Source organism: Lipotes vexillifer, unplaced genomic scaffold (assembly GCF_000442215.2).
Source record: "Lipotes vexillifer unplaced genomic scaffold, Lipotes_vexillifer_v1.1 scaffold916, whole genome shotgun sequence".
Taxonomy (NCBI): domain Eukaryota; kingdom Metazoa; phylum Chordata; class Mammalia; order Artiodactyla; family Lipotidae; genus Lipotes; species Lipotes vexillifer.
Genome location: NW_006798383.1, coordinates 3,017,051 through 3,039,191, shown reverse-complemented (window position 1 = coordinate 3,039,191; position 22,141 = coordinate 3,017,051). Strand labels below are relative to the sequence as shown.

The 22,141-nt window shown below is 43.3% G+C and overlaps 1 protein-coding gene across 1 annotated transcript in view; it reads left to right on the top strand.

The window, feature by feature from the left end:
• The first annotated feature begins 7,290 nt into the window (after window positions 1-7,290).
• ARL3 (ARF like GTPase 3) overlaps window positions 7,291-22,141 on the top strand; it is a 31,825-nt gene continuing 16,974 nt past the window's right edge. The window contains exons 1-3 of the mRNA XM_007470413.1: window positions 7,291-7,411; window positions 13,815-13,958; window positions 17,945-18,061. Coding sequence (XP_007470475.1) covers window positions 7,409-7,411; window positions 13,815-13,958; window positions 17,945-18,061 — 264 coding nt within the window. The 5' untranslated portion in view covers window positions 7,291-7,408. The remainder of the gene's footprint in view (window positions 7,412-13,814; window positions 13,959-17,944; window positions 18,062-22,141) is intronic.

Genomic DNA, 22,141 nt, shown 5'->3' with positions numbered 1-22,141 from the left:
GGTCGCTCCCCCCCCCTGCCCTTTTTTAAAGGGATTCCATCTGATTAGGTCAGGTCACCCAGGATAATCTCCCTTTAGATTAACTCAAAGCCAACCACTTAGGGATTTTAATTACATTTGCAAAATCCCTTCACCATAGTACCTAAATCAGTGTTTGGTCTAATAACTAAAAGAAAGTGTGTGTTTGTTACAAATTGGCTGCTTCTCCCTCAGAGGCCCATCCAACTGGAAATATAGCAGAGAGGGGGTCCTGGGGAGTTTCTCTGGCCTAGCCCAGTTGACCCATCACAAATACCTAGAGTGATACCAGGGTTTCTGACTGGGGCAATAACGTGCTGAGACAGAATATAGAAAAATAGGCTTTAAGGGAGAAAACAGTGAGTTTGACTTTCCTTGTGTTGAGTTTCAAGTGCTATGAGACTTTCTCAAACACAAGAGGCTGCCATCTGTCTCAGTCCCTTTGTAAATACTAGTCCAGGGTGCTATTCCTTCCCCTCTTCACTAAATAACACCTGCTCATCCTTTTTCTTTTTTTTTAAGGAATAATTTTCAGATTTACTTCTATATCTTCTACTACTATGTCATTTGTCTTTTTTTTCTTGAAAAAAAAAAATCACCTGAGGATTTTCCACATATATTGAATTACAAGTTCGCAGGCACAGCTTGAGCAAGATTTAAAAAGCTACCCTCTTCAAAGTTTGCTGCCCACTGAAGGGCTGGCAGGCAGGAACCTGGATGTGCTGGAATGCTGAGTTGGAGGACTGATGAAATTCGCCAGGAAGCCACTGAGATTCTGGGAAGCTGCTCACAGGGATGCTGAGGGAACTCAATGGGAAGACACCCACACAGGTGCTGCTGAAACTCACTGGGAAGCTGCCTGGTGGGGTGCTGTTGAAACTTGATAATAGGTAAGCACCCAGACACCTGGAAGACTACCCCTTCCTCATCAGTGTTCCTCCGGCGCCCTCTACTGGTAGAGCTTATAATCATCTCAGAGGGCAAAGGAAAAATGTTTACAACACCAAGTATCATAAAACAGGGCAAAGAAGGGTAGATTTGGAGCTAAGGACCAATAAACTATCTGGCACAGATACACAACTTACTTTTTTCGTTTAACATCTTAGAGAATGCTCCATTTGAGATATACAACTCTATTATTCTTTTTAGTGATTATATAATATCCCATGTGCCTTAATTTCATTATTTGATAGACATTTGGGTTATTTTCAGTTTTTCACTGCTATGATGAGCACCCTTACACACATCACTTTGTGTATATGGCAACTGTATCTTTTTTTTAATGCTGTCTTTTTAAATAAAATTTATTTTTGGTTGTGTTGGGTCTTCGTTGCTGTGCGAGGGCTTTCTCCAGTTGCAGCAAGCAGGGGCTACTCTTTGTTGTGGTGCATGGGCTTCTCATTGCAGTGGCTTCTCTTGCTGCGGAGCACGGGCTCTAGGCACACAGGCTTCAGTAGCTGCAGCACCTGGGCTGTGTAGCTGCGGCACACAGGCCCTAGAGCACAGGCTCAGTAGTGGTGCACGGGCTTAGTTGCCCCGTGGCATGTAAGATCTTCCCGGACCAAGTCTCGAACCCATGTCCCCTGCATTGGCAGGCGGATTCTTAACCACTGAGCCACCAGGGAAGTCCCCATGGCAACTATATCTTTAGGATTGATTTCTAGAAGTGGAACTGCTGGATCAAAGGATATACATGTTTTAAATTAAGTCTTTATAATACAAACTGATTTTTCACCAGTTGTGTATGATAATGCTGCTTTAGTCAAACTTTCACCAAAATGGGTATTATAAATCTTTTCTTTGTTTGCCAATTTGATGGGGAGAAACAATATTGTTGTTTTAATTTGTATTTTCTTTTTTTAATTAAAAAAATTTTTTTTTTTATTTGGCTGCGCCATGCAGCATAATGGATCTCAGTTCCCCAACCAGGGATCAAACCTGTGCCCCCTGCGGTAGAAGTGTGGAGTCTTAACCACTGGACTACCAGAGAAGTCCCTACTTTGTATTTTCTTGATTCTTAATGAGATTAAGCATCTTTTCATATGTTTTTGGCCGTTTGTTTTTCTCATTCTGAAAACATTGTCTTTTTAAATTACAGAAGTAATTTTTGTAATAATTCAGTGCCAAAGTATATAAAGTGAAAATGACAGTGGTTAATGTGTTAAAAAAAAAAAATAGCTATCTTCTTGAGTTATACAATCATCTAAATCCAAAAGCACTCACAGACTTGAGCAAACAAAGCCAGTGTTTCATATTAGGGAAAGGAAACGTATCGCTGATGGAAGCTGAAGACCTAGTAAAAAATAAATGTTTTATACTAAGTAGTAGACTGAAAGGAAACTTCCACCCAAGACCACTACCTCCATAAAGACCCATGGGTTATTACGGCTGCAAAGGAAGTTCACCTCAGAATAAACGGCAGCCTTAAAAGCAGGTGCATTAGCAAATAATTTCAAGGGCTACCCCCCACCCCCCAAAATAGTAGCCTTTTGCTCTGCAGAGACAGTCTGAGTGACCTGCAAGGAAGCATCTACCTGTCCTTCATATCTTCGCTCACACCTCCTTTCCTCAGAGTATCCTCTGAAGGACCCCCTTCCTCCCTCCCATGCAACGAGATCCGCTGCTCTGCTATAAGCCCTCTTGGATCCATACTTTTCCCTCAGAGCCAAGCCAGTCATGATACTCTGTCATGATACTCTGTGGTTTTACGTTAATGCCCACCTTCCCCCACTAGGCCCTGAAGCCAGGAGTTGCGTCCATTTTGCTCACCACCATTGCCTCAACGTCTAGCACAAGAATTCGAGTATTTGCTAAAAAAGAGGTCCAGTTGGTCAGCAATTGGATATTTAGGCTTAAAACCCAGCATGGAGATCTGGGTTAGGAGTAAAACAGTGAGGGAGCACCACGGGGGTGGCGGGTAGTTTAAGATAAAGTTTTCCAAGGAGAATACACAGACTGGGAAGAGCAGCGATCCAAGGACATACCCTGAAAAACCACTATATTTAAGAGGTAACCCAACAAAAAGACGAGAAAGAACAACCAGAGAGGTGTGGCAGGCAGGAGAAGCCAACAGATGAGGCAGAGCGAGAGAGGCGGTCAAGTTTTAGGTTGTCTGTTAGGGTGGGAGAGACTTCGGCAAGCTGATGGCTCGGGGTAAGCCACTTCCCCAGGAGGGAGGAGAGACCCACTGCAGTGGTCCCGCAGCACCCCTGGGGGGCCCTGGCTCTGCGACTCGGTGGCAACCTCTTGGGGCAAGTCAGACGGCCCACAGCAAGAGCCCACCGCCAGGACTCCTGCTTCCCCCTCTCACACCCCACCACAGAGCCCACGAGAAAGCTCCGGGCTCTGCCCTTTGGGGACAGGCTGACTCGGCTCCTGCAGGCTGGTCCAAAGGCCAAAGACATTTCACCCAGTCCCAACTGAAGCCAGGGGTTGGAGGAGGTGAAAGAGTTCACTTCCCTTCACTCTACAGAAAGGAAAAGGAGTTGGCCTTGGCTTACAGAGACCCACACTCCCACCGGATACAGACAGTCCCAAATGCTATGCCTCCCCTTCAACACACACGCACACAAACACACACACACACACACACACTTCTCAGCCAACCCTCTCCACCCTCAACCCAACAATCCAACATTGGAAAGTCCTCTGACTTTCACAATGGAAGCATTTCTACCATGAGGGGGTAATCATTTGCTAAATCATGCAAGAACCTTTGCCTTCATTACCAAGGTCAGGATAGGAACTGCCCAGTCCTGTCTTATGTAAAACATAAAGGGAAAAAAACCCTAAATTCTATGTCTCAACACTTCCCCCCACGCAATGACCCCCAATGGGGGCAGTTCCGTGACTCCTTCAGGGCAAACTCAAGCCCTTCTGTTACATACTCCCATAGCATCCTGTCCTCCTTTGAAGCAAGCTGGGTTTTTGTAATCGTCACTTTCTTGTTATTTACAGTTATCAGTGTAAAATTTGCCTCCCCTAACAGACTATAAGGTTCACGCTATAGCCCTCATCTGCCCTCTAAAAGCACTTACTGCCTGCCTGAAATGCATTCCAACTTATTCTTGGGTTCTCTGGGCAACAAGGATATCCCCCCGCTTTTTTTTGTCAAACTAAGAACCTGCCTTGGTTACAGAAGCTTTCTTTCACGAAGCTGCAAATTGTCTACCCCTCCTATACTGAGTCCTACTGGTCTTAAGTTTTCTTCAACAGTTAATGATCCCTCTTCCTACACGAACCATATCTAATGCTTCCTAAAAAGGTGACTATTACATCCGGGGTTCCGCTACAGGGAACAGGGGGAGGTGGAAATCAAACAGGTGACTAACCAATACCTCCCTTTCCTTCCAGGATCAGAGAATGTCACGGCTCAAAGACATTAGGGATCTCAGCTTACAGATGAGGAAACTGATGCCTAGGAAGGCTCACATGGATTGAGCCAGCATGGTGTGGCACATGTGGTTCTGCACTGTGGCAGATATAAATGTGAATAGGAAACAGATCCAGTCCTGTTTATCCAAAGATCTGACAACAGCTAGGGCCATATTTTCCCAAGGCTACAAGGCTTAGACAGGAATTCCCTAGAGGTCCAGTGGTTAAGACTCGGCCCTTCGCTGCTGAGGGTGCGGTGCCCAAAAAAAAAAAAAGACCACAAGTTACAAGGCTTAGGGTCACCTAGATAGGTCCTCTATCCACTACAGGGTGCTTGTCGAGAGAAAGAGAGAGAGAAAGAGAAAGAAAGAGAGGGAGGGAAGGAGGGAAAAGATTAAAAAAATGATATAACCTACTTACCTCTCCTGAAGTAATGCTCGTTCTTCCAGGGAGAGCTGATTTTCTCTGGCAGACAGTATCAGAGTCTGGAAGACAGGCTTCCAAACCTCTTCTGTTGTATCCTTTTGCAAGTGCAGGGGAAGTACCCAAGATCTTCCCATTTGAAACCCCAGGTAGGGAGAAAAACAAAATGTCATCGCTTGTACTCCCATCAGAGGAAGATGGGAGTCAAAGACTCAAGAAGTTCAGACACAGGGCTTCCCTGGTGGAGGAGTGATTAAGAATCTGCCTACCAATGCAGGGGACACGGGTTCGAGACCTGGTCCAGGAAGATCCCACATGCCGTGGAGCAGCTAAGCCCGTGCTCACAACTACCGAGGCTGCGCTCTAGAGCCTGCAAGCCACAACTACTGAGCCCACGTGCCACATCTACTGAAGCCCGAGCACCTAGAGCCTGTGCTCCGTAACAAGGGAAGCCACTGCAATGAGAAGCCTGCGCACTGCAATGAGAGTAGCCCCCGCTCGCCACAACTAGAGAAAGCCTGCACGCAGCAACGACGACCCAATGCAGCCCCCCCAAAATAATAAATAAATAAAAGAAGTTCAGACACAAAGACCACTGAGATGGCGAGGGCTGGTGTCAAGGCTGCCTAGAGCAAGCTGGAGAATGAGACTAATAATTAAACCAGCAGGCCCTGGTAGTATATACTTTTGTACAATCACGTGACTCCGAGGCAACCAAGATGTTAGACACCAGGCAACTTAGAAAGAGAAGTCTGCTTTGCCTCTTTCACAAAAGAACCAACAGGCTAGAGATGGGTGGATTGAAAAGAGTACATGCTCTGAATTAACCATTCACCTTGCACCTCCTTAGTCAAGGTTCTGAACTGAGTTTTCTCTCCAAGCACCTGATGCAGGTATGCAGGTAGCAGATGTTTTTAAAAATACTTTACTTGAATGCATAAAAAGCTAAGGACCATTCAGGGAAAATCTGCCTTCATTCCAATGATCTTAACTAGGCTGAAAAGGCTGCTGTTCATAAAAGCAGCAAAGCCCAAAACCTGGATGAAGCTATTAACAACAGCTAAGCCATGGGACCTCCCTGGCGGTCCAGTGGTTAAGACTCCCTGCTTCCACTGCAGGGATCACTGGTTCGATCCCTGGTCAGGGAACTAAGATCCCGCATGACGTTCCTCGCGGCCAAAAAATAAAAAAATAAAAACTAAGCCCCATATAGCACTTCCTATGTGCCAGGCAATGTTCTATGTACTTGACATATAATAATCCTCACAAGAACCCAATGAGGTAGGTAAGAGGCACATACACACACACGTATCTGTAAACCTCCAGGTGTATCATCCATGCCCACACTTTATCTGCTCTTAAAAACGTCTGGATTTACATCTCAGGTATAAACCACTCTGTTCCTCCAACATGGACAATACAATAATGGTGTTTAATAATTCCTCAAGAATCAGAAAGTACTAGGTCCAAGTCCCCACTCTTATCGCTTAAAATAACCAATTTCTAGGGTTGTGAGAATGAAATGGAATCTTGTATGAAAAGCATTTCACTAGGAAGGACGTAATTTCCATGGGGGCAGATTTAGCCCCCTGCTGTGTCTCCAGGGTCTGGAATAGGACCTGGCACAAATGTTATAACTCTTCTTTCTGTCCTCTGCACGGGGAAGGGGTGGGAGGTAGCACCCAGAATCCCTCCCACTGTTTCTTGCCTGTAAGTGCAGGCCACTTTTTGCCTCCTCCGGGGCTGCAGACTGCGCACCGACCGGTCCAACGTAGTTCAACGAAACTATCCTCCCAAAACGTCTTTCACCCCCGCTATCAGCTCACCCCAGTCCTCAGGGCCAGTCCTCAAGCAGCTTCTTGCCTTCCGACAGGCAGCCTCCCACCACCAGGAGTCCTCCAGCGCGGATTCTAACAGGTGTGTGGAGATGGGTGCGCAACCTATGACTCCCCCGCCCCTCAGGCCGGCACACGAAGGTGCTGGGGGCCGTAAAGGAGAGGTCCACAGGTAGACCCTTCTCTTGCCACGTGGCTTCGGCAGGTGGAAGCCCAGCCCGCGCTGCAGCCCCGCCTGGGCAGAGTCAGGACAGAAATGCAAGCTCCCTCCGGGATGTGGGGACTGGAGGTATAAGTGGCAGGCGGACTCCACCCAAGACCCCTTACCTGGTCCCGGGAGGAACGCACTGAGACAACTGCTACCAGATGCACCCCGCGTTGGCAGCTTGGCCAGGGTGCACTTCTGGCCTCGGCCCGGGAACCGCCCCTCGCCCCGCCCCCACGCCTCTCCTTCTGGACCAATCACAGGCCGGGTGGCCCCCGCCAGCCACGTGGGCGAGTTTTCACCATTCCCTGGGTCTACACCAGCCTGCCAGTCTCCAGCCGCTCCAGCAGCCCGCCTGCGCAGTGGGAGGGCACATTGGCGCGCTTGCGCACATTGGGAAAAGAGGAGCTGGACCCCGCCCCGTCCTGCTGCTTTGCTCCTCCGCTGTGCGTACAGGGGACGTCGGGGGCGGTGCCGCAGGAGTTGCCCCTGGTAACGGGGGAGGCAGGAGGAGGAGGAGGAGGAGGAGGAGGAGGAGGGACTCGGCGGGAGGATGGTGAGTGTGGGGCCTGGGTCCCTCCGGAGCTGGTCGGTCACCCGCCTCCCTTCCCCAGGACCAAGGCAGGGCACTGCGTTTAAAGACAGGAGGGAATGGATTGACGCTCAGCCTGCTGTCTGGGTCCTGGATTGGTTTCGGGGGGCGGCGGAGAGCCCCGAGTGTGGGCCCTGGAGGGAGACCTGGGCCTGGGGAGGAAGGTGGGGCTTGCAACCGGTCCGAAACTAGGGGAAGGGGCTGGAAGGGGCTGTGGAAGGGTGCGTGGTTGTCCCGGTACGGAGCCAGGGCTCCATCATTACTCTGGGGATGAGATGAGGGCGGATCCGAGGAACTACGGAGAGCAGCCTCTGCACGCAGGCTTAGATCTTCCCGGGGAATCGGCCTCCCCGTGCCGCAGTAAAGTGGGGTTCGCCAGTGCCAGGCCAGAAGCGGGGAGAGGGCCAGCGCTACTGTCTTTGAGGTCGCGCCGGCGGTACCAGGGGAGATGGTAGCCTAGCTCTCCTCTTCCTCGCGATGTGCGGGCCTCTGGGGGGAAGGGTGCAAATCCCAGGACACAAAGAGGTGCCGCTTGGAAAGGATGCCTAGTGGATTTTACGCCGTCTTGGTGTCTGCGTGGCGGGCGCGCTTCTGCAGTCCCGAGTTATTTACTTGCTGACGGTTCTGCAAGGTCTGGTTGTTGGTGATGACCAGTTTCCCGTTCAATACTTAATCCATGTCGGTGGAGGCAGATTTGCTGCCCGGTCCTTAGTATTTCCTTCGGACCTGTTGCAACCTTCCTTGGCATCTGACCACACCAGAACCAAAGGCCTTAATGTCAGTTTGGAGCAGATTAAAACTGGAGGGTGGCCATTCACTTGGGGCAAGCCTTTTCTCTGTCGAACCAGATTAAATCTTTCCCAAATTGTAAGTTATGATACGTGACATATTTGATTCTTAACACTCTGTTCCTTGTTGATTTCTCTGCAGTTAGTTGGAGGGTGTTAAAATGGAATTGAGTGGTTTTAGAGCTAGTCAAAGAAAAAATTGATTTTGGAGCGTTTAGAGCAGGTTGGTTGGCTTACCAGCTGCAAAGAGCTAACACTCAAGCTTATAGTTACTTCCCTGCCCCAACTCCAGACCCTTTTTGACTTTTAGAAATGTTGAACCACTTCTGTTGACTTATGAAGTAAGAAAAAGCTAGATGTTCACAAGGAAAAAATACATGTACATTTGGTTAGATAATCCAATGAGTAAATTTTGATAGGAAAAAATTTTTGCAATTGATTTAACATTGTCAGATCGTTAAAGAAGTAGAATTATTTGATCTGAAGTTGCCAATCATATTTCAACACTTGCTACATTGCAGTTTTGTTAACCTCAGGCTAAACAGATCTTTACATGTTTGCTTTTTATTAATCGTTTATACATGAGCTGTCCATTTAAAGGCTAAATTTTTCTCAACAAATGAGTACAAACATAAATATTTACACAGAAAATAACTAGAATTGAAATGAAAAAGGCATGCTAAACCAAGAGAGAAAGAGATTGCATCATAAATGAGAAACAGTTGGCTAACTTTTCCCAGTTTGTTTATCAATGTAGTGGACTGTGTAATTTCATGATTGTTTAATTTATAATTACAAGTCACAATAAATTAACCACTGTCCTGTTTCCAGGTGCAGATTGACACTGTATACAACAAATTGACAGTGTATACAACACTGTTGTATAAGACCGTTGTATTCAGTGATCGAGAGATTTTCTTTTTTTCCTACCATGAACAATAAGAAATTAAGACAAATTATTCAGGATTCTTTATCTGATTTCCAAAATGCCTTTTTTTTTTTCTGTCTCCAAAAGTGTGAGCTATTCTTAGAACTGTAAGTGGAACATGGAATTTAAACGGTCAGTGGTGTGATTAAGTGTGTCACATCTGGTATCCCATAAGCCCCCGTGGTAACTGTGCTAGTAAAGAGTGAGTCCCAGGTTTATTTATTTTTTTAGTCCTTTAGCTATGACTAATACATATTTATTCTTTTTTTAATTTGGAGAACTGCAACAAAAACCCATTATTGGTTTCTCTGAACCCCTAGAGGTTCAGTTGTCTTACCTCTGCCTTAGGATACCAAGTCCTTGGTGAAATACTAAGATGACAGTAATTTTTGTGCATAACTAATCACTGTTATTTAATAGATGAGTCCTCCATTTAGGAATTATTTATGGAGTAATTTCTGTATATATGAACCTAGTGGTAGTTATCTAGCATGTTTAACATTTGAACATTGTTCCCAAGTTTGTGTTTTCCAGTCAAAAATTGTCAGTGAAAAATATAAACACAACTACTGTTTTGAGTGCCCCCTATGTGCATGCTTTACATACATCATCTCACTTAATCTTCATAGCATTTTTCTTGAGATATAAATACTGTTCCCATTTTCTGGATGGAACAGTGCTGGAGATTACACATAGGGAAGTTGAATAAAAGTCTATGAAACTCTAAAGCCCATAATGTTCTTTTCATTAGGACTCTGATGAAGTGTGAACCCACTCTTCCTGAGGACGTGCCAGTATTTTCTTCCTCAGGAAACATTGTATTTATTTAGTAGAGAGATAAGGAGAAAGAAGACAAAATTTGGGTGAGGTTCTCCCTATCAAAGCTATACGAATATGCAGATCAAAAAAAAAAATGAACCTGAAATACTGTATTTTTCTCCTGCTGACTCCAAGGAGAGACAGCTCAAGTTTTCTAAATCATAAGAAAAACCAAGCTATAAATATGATATTCTGAGCCAGAGATAAAAAAGCAGTTTTTAGCACCCCCTCCTCAGGTCATATGACCAGTATTTAAATCAGTCAGCTGCCACTGGTTTTTAAATCACATGACCCAACTTTAAATCAATCAGCTGCTTCCCTGTACCTCACGTGACTTGGCTTTGAATATTAAGAAATGCAGAGGTATAAAAATGATGTTCTGAACAATAAATGGAAAAACATCTTAGAAAGTTTTTTTCTTTTCGAATGGACCATTCATTGCATACAGAATAAAGGATTCTCTTGTGGATTTCTTGAACTGTAAACACACACACACACACACACACACACACACACACACACACAAAGCTATACGAATTCCTGGAAATTAATAACATCTCACTGGGCAGCACCAGTTTTTTTTGGTGAGGTAAAAGTAAATTGAAGTCAGTTCCATTTAAGCTAGGTATGAGGAGTGCATGTACCTGACAGCTGGCTTACTAATTTTAATACTTAATTTTTTTTTTTTTTTTGCGGTACGCGGGCCTCTCACCGTAGTGGCCTCTCCCGTTGCGGAGCACAGGCTCCGGACGCGCAGGCTCAGCGGCCATGGCTCGTTGGCCTAGCCGCTCCACGGCATGTGGGATCTTCCCGGAACGGGGCACGAACCCGTGTCCCCTGCATCTGCAGGAGGACTCTCAACCACTGTGCCACCAGGGAAGCCCTTTAATACTTAAATTTTAGCTGCTCCTCCCAGTCACATATATTTTCCATATACCAACATATTCCTCTCTCCCTCTCCACCACCCTAGTTTCTTTGAATAACCTAGTTTGTATCATTTTAGGTCAGTGCACCATGCCTCTGCCGGTAGTTGAGTTTAAGCTGATTTTGAGGCAGATAAAATGTCCATAGTCAACAGCATGTCTAGTCATGATTTGCTTATAGAAAATTTTGTTTAAATGTTTTGTGGCTGAGTCAGACCACTTCTGTCCACCAGGGTGCAGATAACTTGTGTGCATGCATGCTGATAACACACAATACACAATTAACTAAAGTTCTTGTTTCTTAAATTGCCTTTATTTAATGTCATAGGAGTACACATCCTACATAGAGATCATATCTGTTTTGCTCACCATTGTACTTGGAGCATATTATGGGTGTTTAATATAAATGAATGAATGAATGGACGTTTTGACCAAAAATACACTAAAAATTCATTTCCTTGTATTTATACTGCAAAACTCAGCCCCATAATAAAATTAACTTCTAATGGCTGTCTCCCTTCGTTTGACATTAACTATAGACATATATGGATAGAAGCATAGAGTAGACTTATTCTGCTCTTTTGTCCAGCCTGTTAAATCAGCTTACTTTGTACCTTTCAGGCAGAACCCTGATAACTATAAATATCCTCTTCCCTATTTAGCAAACGCTAATAATCCTGTGATCCCCTCTCCTCAGGAGTTGGGTTAATATGATGCTGTACTGTATTTGCATTTGTCTTGCCTAGACCATGCTTGAGATGCCATTTGTTATTTCTCTGGAAGAAAATATTAGCTGAACTTTCCATTTCTCTGTAATTTCATTTAAAGTTGCAACATGTGAAGTTATTGTTTCCTGGTGAGGAAAATTGCTCATTGGAAATGTAGACGTATTATTTTTTTATACTATTAGGTTTATAAAGTTTAGTTGTAGTTAGAATGTTTTCTTTCTCATCTGTGTTTTGCTTTTCTCCTTTTAAGATGAATAGAAATTATGTTTTTTTAATCATTCAATTTCAAATATAATGTGTGTAAAAGCTCTCAGCCTGCAGAAAGCAGTATTTGTATATACTGATTTTTTTTTGAAAGAGACATGAGGAAAAACCTAAAACATTTATTTTGAACCTTGAAAATATTTTATAGAAAACAGATTCTTTCACAATGTCTACACTAGTAAATGATGCATGAGAAGAACTTTCTTTACCTGTACCGTTGTTTAATGTACAAATGTGATAAATTCCAGTTGTTTTAGAATTGTTTTGGAAAGGATAATGAGGACATCTAATCAGGAACTCAGGAGGAGTAGTACAATGTGTTTTGCCTGTTCTTAGCCTTTTTATATCACCAGTCCCCTAAGGAGCTCAGAATTCTAATTTTAACTGTTCTGAAAGGTGGTATTATAAATGAGTGATTGCAATGTAACTAATAGAAGCCAGGGAGATTGCTCATAAACAGAGTTTTAAAAAGGAATGGTGTCAAATAATTCAAGGCTGGAGAAGATAAAAAACAAAAGAAAAAATACGCCATAAAAAAAAAAAAGACTTGCTTAATCTTTTTTTGTTTGTTTGTTTCAAATCTATTCATTCTCTCTTCTCCAAATGTTTTGGAATAGAATTTGTCTGCCTTAAACTAAACGTTACATTTTATTGCTGACAGAAATTGAGGCGTAGAGAGGTTAAAGTGGTCAGTGTGAATACAGTACTAAAAGTGGTAAACAAAGGGCCTCTGAAGCAGAAGGGAATTCTTATAATTATGCATATTTGCATATCATTGTCTCAACTCTTGAAAATTATTTCACAGAATTATCATTTGATCTTAGTGAACAGACTGGTTTGAGTTATTTCCTGGTGCGATACGGATAAAAAACAACCATTTTATATAATTCTAAGACTCAGTTTGAAGGAATGTCCACTTGGGCTGGGAGATTAGATTATATGCCCTTTAAACTCTGGGATTCTTTGATTCTTGATGTAACCATGCCGCATTGGAAAATGATTGTCAGCCGCAAGACAGAACAAATAACTATCTTGTAAGATTTTTCTTATGTTCTTAGCTAAAAAGCAGCATGGCTTATTTCCATCCATTAAAAGAATAACAAAAAGAAATGGAAATATTAGATTACTAGTCAAAAATATCCTGGTTAAACTTCAATGTTTTTTTGCTTCTGGAATGACCTTTCAATTCCCTAATTTCTCTGTTGTATTAGATTCTTCATCTGAAAAACATAGATAATCTATACCGTGCAGCTATAATGTAAGGGTCATGTGAAAGTTAGAAGATGATAGAGTATTTTGAATGATAGAGTCTTAAACAAGAACTAAAATAAAGTCTTAAAAAGAGAGCCCAAGTACAATTTTCTACAACCTTTTGAATAGTACCTTAGTACCTTAAAATCTTACATTAACTTGGGTGGGTAATTCTGTTTATTTCAACAGCTATCATATAGTGTCTAATAAGCGCCAGGCATTGTGGGAGATGGAAGCTATCTATAATCCTTACGCACAAGAAACTTCACTTTAGTATAAAGGAGAAAAATACAAAAATCAGTTCCCTACAGTCAGATATGATGGATGCTCTGGTAGGGTGCTCTGGTATATATATATATATATAAAGGGCTTCAGAAATGGGAGTTGGTTAGTAGTACATACTTCCAGGAGATTTGGGGTGACTGCTAAGCTGGATTAATAGAAGGAGCAGGAATAAGCCAGGCTATTTATTAAGTTGCTGAATTTACTAAAGTATTTCTGCCAAAACTTATAAGCAAATGGAATAAATGACATTAAAGTGGAAAATAGTACTATAAGCTCTCCACAACCAAGAACTTTTTTCAAGGAGGAGAAGGCATTCTGATACCCAGTAATATCAAAGTCAGTGCCTCCAAAGTAATCTCTGTTCTTCATGGTTGTTCAAGGGCTTACTCTCAATTTTGCGCAAATTGAAAAGTGCACCAGACCAGGAGGTGAGAATCCTTCTCCTGGGCTTGGATAATGCTGGTAAGACCACTCTTCTGAAGCAGCTGGCATCTGAAGACATCAGCCACATCACACCTACACAGGTGAGCACTGCCTTGCCCCCGATGCTTGTGTGACACGTGGAAGATGGTAATAGCAATATGGAAGACAAAATGGGAGACAGAGTTTTGTCCATTTGTAAGTTTTGTTACTAAGAAAAGTCTATACAATTTTAAAATAATCTCAGATTTCAAAATATATCAAGAGATTCCATTTATGTGAGATACTTAGAGTTGTCAAATTCATAGAGACAGGAGAGAGAACGGTGGTTACCCAGGGGCTGGATGGATGGCGGTGATGGTTGCACAAAAGTGAATGTACTTAATGCCACTGAGCTGCACACTTAAAAATGGTTAAAAAGGTAAATTTTATGTTACGTATATTTTACAATAATTTTTTAAAAGAAATAATATAAATTTATATGTCTATACATAGCAAAATACAATCACTTCCCTCTGATCTAAGTAATTCCTTTTTAGAAATAGCTTTATCTTCTCTGATTTTGAAATTAATACATGTAGAAAAATACAGAGAGAGCATAAAGGAAAAAAAAACAGTACTGTGAGAAAAACCACTTTTAGTGTGTATTTTTCAGACTTAATAAATACAAATATATGTCTTTTTTTTTTTTTTTTTTTGGCCATACCATGTGGCTTGCAGGATCTCAGTTCCCTGACCAGGGATTGAACTGGGGCCATAGCAGTGAAAGCCCAGAATCCTAACCACTAGGCCACCAGGGGACTCCCTCAACTTTTTAGATTTTTTGGGTGGGGGCTGGCAGGGGTTGGGGGCCCTCGCCACAGGGCATGCATGCGAGATCTCAGTTCCCCAACCAGGGATGGAACCTGTGCCCCCTGCAGTGGAAGCGTGGAGTCCTAACCACTGGACTGCCAGGGAAGTCCCTCAATTTTTTAAATAAAAAAACAATTACCTGTATTTTTTTTTTTAATTTATTTATTTTTGGCTGCGTTGGGTCTTTGTTGCTGCACGCAGGCTTTCTCTAGTTGCAGCGAGCGGGGGCTACTCTTCGTTGAGGTGCACTGGCTTCTCATTGCCGTGGCTTCTCTTGTTGTGGAGCATGGGCTCTAGGCACGTGGGCTTCAGTAGTTGTGGCACACAGGTTCAGTAGTTGTGGCTTGTGGACTCTAGAGCGCAGGCTCAGTAGTTGTGGCACACAGGCTTAGTTGCTCCGCGGCATGTGGGATCTTCCCGGACCAGGGCTTCAACCCACATCCCCTGCATTGGCAGGCGGATTCTTAACCACTGCACCACCAGGGAAGCCCTACCTGTATTTTTAAATCCAGCCTCATCAACCCTCCTCTTTCATAGGGCTAAGCAAGCAAAGCACAAGGACGGTGGTGCTCCCAGCATGGATGTTGGAGACAAGTCCTGCCTGGAAGAACTCTAGTGGGTTTCTTTAGGCCTCCTTCCCTGCAGGAAATCCTGAGAGAGCTTGACCTTTGGCCAGGCCTTTGGGTTTCCTAACTAGGGGCAGCCCTGTTGGTCTTAACTTTTTAAGTGTTTGAGCATTAGAGGTTTTAGCAAAACCAGAGTTAGTTACCATTTTCTGTCACTGTCCTGTGATAAGAACTTGGTGTCGGGTTTGAATGGCTGTGCTGGTGTGTGTGCTTCACGGCCAGCGAGTCTTACTGATTCGCAGCTCTTTGCAGAAAAGTCATTTCAACTGCTACCAAATGAGCAATTTTACAGCTTCTGAACAAATTTAATGTATGGCCTGAGGAGGAGCAAATTACAGTAGTCTAGCCTAGAAGGGCTGAAAACACATATTAGTGTGTCAGGATTTCTGCCAGAAAAAGAAGGGCTAGGGGTTTTTTTCATATTAGTGAGAGGCTGTCTCTCTCAAGAGCACCACTAAAATGAGGACGTCCACACTGTGAGCAGGGAAATGGACCCAAAGCTCCAATTCTAACTTTCAGCCTCTGTTTGTTATGTTATAGGTGACTCTGTTATTATGTCAAGGTTTCGTATTTAGTCTTTAAAAACACACTTTTATTGTGTTTTTGTTTTATATTAGAAAAAGTGATAGATGCTCATTGTAGTAAACTTAGAATGTATAAATAGGAAAAATTGAGAAACTAGAAATCACCTATAATGCCCAGTCAAACATAACCACTGTTAACATTTGAGAATGTATCCTTTCAAGTTTTTTTCTTTGCCCATATATGGTGGGTATATTTAAAATAGAAAGTAAAAATGGCTCATACAGAGTACACTGTCTTGTATCATCTTTTTCACTTAATAACGTATCTTGAACATATTTCTACATTGTTCTGTATGTAAATACTTATACAGTACACATCTCTAAATGTTTGCACCCATTCATTATTATTTCCTTAGAATAATTTCTTAGTAGATTTGTTGAGGCTGGTGACTTACAGACTTTTAAGGCAGCTGACACATATGTTCAAATTCTAGGATTTACCCTTATTTATTCCCTCATTCCAGAAAGGATTTGTTGTTGCTGGGTCTGACATTTACTACTGTAGTTAAGTGTAGAATTTTTAAACGCATAAAAGGGGTTTTGTGAATGAGTCAGAATGAAGTGCGCTTTTACAATAAGCTTAAGCCACTTCCCTTAGGAGTTCTCAAACTTCTAATTCATTCAGTCATTGGCATTTTAGAGGAGCAGTAGTAAGCATCATCCCCTGTTGTCCTCTAGTGACTGTCCTCAGTGGAAATTGGGTGGCAGTGTTCCCGTACTGTTGCCCTGTGCCTTCTCCTTCTGTGTGAGGCAGTAGTGCTGGGGAGCTGCCAGAAGAGGCAAATGTTTATGGAGGCATCCCCAGACCCACTTAACTCCAGCTCTTCTGGATGAAATGTTACTTCTGTGGGAGCAGGCTGTTGATCGGATTTTTCAAATCCTGATTTCATTATGTCATTCTTGCAAGAAGATTTTTTTTTAAATCTTGCTTATAAAATGCCTTCTCTTCGAACCCCAGAGGTCTTGTTAATTTGTTTCTCTGCACATGAACTCCCAGCTCACCCTTCTTCCTGCCCCTGATTGGCTTACCTTCCCCAAAATTCCACCTTGAGTCACTGTCCTGAATACTTTCTTTTCAAGTTCATCAGAGATTCCTATTAAAGAACAGTTTCAAATGCCCACTTGTTTGTTTGTTTGTTTTCATCACCACCTGTATGAGGGGTGCTACTCCAGTTACAAACCAGCCTCTCCCTTCGTGTCCTGAGTTCAGGTCCTTCCTTTTCTTGATCAATGCATATGGGGCAATTTCTTTCATGTTGAGCTGCTCTTAAAGAATCCAGTCTTCCAGATTGTAGCTCTTGCCTCTTTTTTTTTGGCTGCATTAGGTCTTCGTTGCTGCACGAGGGCCTTCTCTAGTTGTGGCGAGCGGGGCCTACTCTTCATTGTGGTGCGCAGGCTTCTCATTGCAGTGGCTTCTCTTGTTGCGGAGCACAGGCTCAAGGCATGTAGGCTTCAGTAGTTGTGACTCTGGGCTCTAGAGCACAGGCTCAGTAGTTGTGGCGAATGGGCTCAGTTGCTCTGCGGCATGTGGGATCTTCCCAGACCAGGGCTCGAACCCGTGTCCCCTGAATTGGTAGGCGGATTCTTAACCACTGCGCCACCAGGGAAGCCCCTTACCTCTTTTTAAACTTAACATTTGTTCTGTTGTGTTGAGTCTGCAGATTCAGCTTTGTTTTTTTGTTAGTTACATGTAATGTCCTGTTAAATTTCACCATGCTGAGGAATCAAAGGGTGGGCGTGGGGGGGGGGGGTCTGTGTTGATTACCAGAGCTGTTCTCATACCAAGTCATCCTCAGCACTTCCATGTGTGTGTGCACTCAGCATGACATCATCAACACTGACTCCAACCTGAGTGACAGAAGCACGTGTAAATACATTTTTGTTCCCTATCAGAGCAAACTGTTTTCAGTATCATCTGTGTCACACCTGGCAGAGTACCTCAGAATTAATAAATAACATAGCTGGTAAATGTAACTTTGTCAGAAATTGATCTCAAAGCCTAGTAAAACTTGGTATTTTTTGTTTCAGGGTTTTAACATCAAAAGTGTACAATCACAAGGTTTTAAACTGAATGTATGGGACATTGGTGGACAGAGGAAAATCAGACCATACTGGAGGAATTATTTTGAAAACACTGATATTCTCGTAAGTACTCCTGATACATCAATTCATAATCTCTTCTCCCCTGTCTTACTAGCATTTACACTATAATTGTCTTTCTTATCAATAATTCCATTGCTGTAACATTGCTCTTCATCACTATGAATTTAGAGCTAGCAGACAGATTGTGGAGCTTTGTGTAATTTATATAAGATGTTTTTCTGTTGCTCAGTAACAATGTTGTGCCCACACCCACCTTGGCAAATAAAGTATTTATTAATTACCATAGTGATTTGAACAGCAGAAGAGAAGTCAGAAGATTGTGCCATTGACTCCATCAACCCAAGGAAATCAACGAATCAGGTATATCCCAAAGAGAGCAACCAAGATAGTGAAGGTCCTGGAAACCATGATGTTTGAGGAATGGTTGAAAGACCTGACGATGTCCTTCCTGAAAGAGAAAATGCTTGGAACTGTCTCTAGTCGCTTCAGGACCTATCTTAAGTCTGAGAGATTGGCTTCATTGTGAATAGTTCTAGAGGACCAGGCAAGGAGCAGTTTGGGGAGTATTAGGGTTTAACTCAGAATAAGGAAGAAATTTCCTATAATCGTAACTGTCCAGAAGTAGAGGAAGCCGCCTCAGGCTTCTGGGATTCCTTCTGCACTGGGATTCCTGGCTCAGGCAGCATTCACGCAGGCAGAGGCTGAGACTTGAGCTCCCAGCTCACTGCCAAGTTCTCTAGGACTACTGTTTTAGGGTTCTTGGAGACTTTACTCTCCAGGTGCATGATTTCTCCAATCCCTCAGCCTCTCAGCTCCTTCACCTCCCCTCCAGCAAGCTTGCCATCCGCCCCACCTCAGCCACTCACTCATGGTCGTACCGTAAAACCAGGGCCTTTCATGAACTTGGATAGGAAAAAATGTTGCATAATATTTCCGTTAACCTCTAACTGAAAGTTTGAATTTACTTTAACTATGACCATAGACAGTAAGCTGCAAAAACACGTCGATATCTTCGTTGCCAGTAGAACCCACCTTGCATCTCAGACAGCTTCCCTCTCTGCTGCTGCTTCCTAGGTGTCTCTTTCTACCTGCTCACTCCTATCAGCATGCACATATCCTGTAGTTGCTCTTGTTTAAAACAAAGAACTCTTGGCTTCCTGTACATCCTCCTCTAGATACTGTGCCATTCCTCAGCCTCTCTTTACAACTCCTTAAAAGAATTTTCTGTGCTCTCTGTCTTCACTTCCTCTCCCCACAGGCACTCAGAACCCTCCATTCAGTCTCACCGAGAATCCACAGTGCCGAGTCCCATGTTCAGGTTTCATTACTCATCTCACTTGACCTGTCAGCACATTTAACAGAGTTGGTCGTGCTGTCCTTGAAACATTGTCTTTCCTTGGCTTCCAGAATTCCATTCTATCTTGGTTTTCCTCCTGTCTTACTGGCTACTCCTGCTCAATCTCCATTGCTATTTTTTCCAAATGTTGGAGTGCCCCAGAGTTCAGGCCTGTGCTTTTCTTCTCTAAGTCGCTGCTTAGATGACCTCATCCAACTTCAAGGCGTTAATCACCACCTACATGCCGGTGAATCCCAAGCTGTTATCTGCAACCTGGAACTCAGTTTCATATACAGCCAGCTGCCTATTTGACACCTGAACACCAGTGACTAGTAAGTCCCCTCAACCTCAACATGTCCAAAACCGAATTCCTATCTTCATCCACCCCTGCCCAAATATTCTCCAATCTCAGTAAATGACAGTCCCATTCATCCATCCATTCATCCAGAAGCACTGGACTCATCCTGGGCTCCTTTCCACTCCCCACATCTTCATCAGCCAATCCTGTCAATTCTACTTTCAAAATATTTCTAGAATCTGCCCACTTCTCTCCATCGCCACTGCTACCGTGCACTGATTTTTTTTTAATTTATTTATTGTTTTTATTTATTTATTTGGCTGCATTGGGTCTTCATTGCTGCGCACAGGCTTTCTCTAGTTGTAGCGAGCGGGGTCTACACGGGCTTCTCATTGCAGTGGCTTCTCTTGTGGCGGAGCACAGACTCTAGGCACACGGGCTTCAGTAGTTGTGGCATGCGGGCTCAGTGGTTGTGGTTTGCAGGCTCTAGAGCACAGGCTCAGCAGTTGTGGTGCACGGGCTTAGTTGCTCCGTGGCATGTGGGATCTTCCCGGACCAGGGCTCGAACCCGTGTCCCCTGCATTGGCAGGCAGATTCTTAACCGCTGCACCACCAGGGAAACCCCCGTGCATTGATTATTGCAGTATCATTCTAACTAGCCTCCTAACTTCTGCCTTGCCTCCCTCAAGTCTCTCCTCAACACTATAGCTATATTGATCCTATTAAAACATAAGCTTCCCAGCTCAGAGTTCAAGCCAAGGTTCTTACAGTGGTCCACGAAGCCCCCTACCTGCTGACTCCTCTTCCAAGCCCTTCTCACCTGGTGCCAGCCACACTGGCCTCCTTGCCATTCCTGGAACACAGGCATGCTCCCACCTGCGGGCCTTTGTCATCACTGTTTACAATGCTAGAATTCTTTTTCCTTAGATATTCTCATGGTGTAGTCCCTCACCTCAGACATATTTTTATTTATTACCTTTCTCCCCCACTGTAATGTAAGCTACATGAATACAGGAACTTTGCTTTTCTTTTTTTTTTTTTTTTTTTTTTTTAACTGTTGTATCCCCAGTGCTTAGAAAAGTACCAAATAAATGAAATGGATAATTGTTATAGATGGATTCCAACATTAGGTAGAATGTGGAGTTCTATAACTTCTAAATTCCCTTCCAACTCTAAGGTTCTATGATTCTGTATCATTGTGGTCAAGTCCAGAGGCTTATTAATTCTATGAACTGGGTGGAACATCTACTTCACAGAGGGTTTATGAGAACTAGTGAATTTATTTATCATGATTCTTAAATGGGGAATAATACCGAAGTATAAAATTGTACCAGCATCAAATCAATAAACACACGTGAGGTACCGAGATGGCCGTCACAAGGGTTCATAATATTTCTGGCCCATGGTGAAGGTAAGTTCCAGTATATTCCTTGTGCCAGGTTTAAGGTTCAAATGGATGAGAACAAAAAGATGAGACACATCCATCCATCCATTTATCCATCTATTCAACCAGTTATTCTTCCAAAATGTATTATATACCTTCTAGGAGAACAGAAGAGAAATGTTGGGAAAAAAGAAGATTTTTCCCTTTAATATAGAAATTTCTTCTATTATCTCAAATAATGTGTCTGGTTTTGAAATACAATTTTAGAAATTTTCAAATTTATGTAGAGGTCAAAAAAATAGTGTAACGAAACCCTAGATACCTACCCATCATCTGGCTTCCTTAATTTCATCTTTGGCAATCTTGTTTCATCTCCCCTACCACTACTTTTTTTTTTTAAGTATTTTAAAGCAAATCCAAGCCATCACATTGTTTCACTCACGAATACTTGAAATGTAGAGATGAGTCTCTAAATTGTATGAAACTACGTGTTAGAAAAACTGAACATTAAAAGTCTTTCAAGGGCTTCCCTGGTGACGCAGTGGTTGAGAGTCAGCCTGCCGATGTAGGGGACACAGGTTTGTGCCCCGGTCCAGGAAGATCCCACATGCCGCGGAGCGGCTAGGCCCATGAGCCATGGCTGCTGAGCCTGCGTGTCCGGAGCCTGTGCTCTGCAACAGGAAAGGCCACAACAGTGAGAGGCCCGCGTACTGCAAAAAAAAAAAGTCTTTCAAATCCCAAAAATCAACAAGGAAAGTCCTGGAACTAATAAGTGATTACAGCAAATTTGCAGGCTATAAGGATAATATACAAAAGCTATAGAGTCAAGCCAAATCATTATGCTATACACCTTAAACAGTGCTGTATGTCAATTATATCACAATAAAACTGGGGGAAGAAAAGGCTATAGATTCTCCTTTACTTTTTGAGGCAGGAGTTGGGAAAAAGCAGGCAATTGAGAGAAATCACAGTTCTATCTGTTCATCTACTGGATTAGGTACTTTGAAAGAAATGTCCAAATAAGGGCTGTATAGGGACTTCCCTGGTGGTCCAGTGGGTAAGACTCCACACTTCCAATGCAGGGGGCCCAGGTTCAATCCCTGG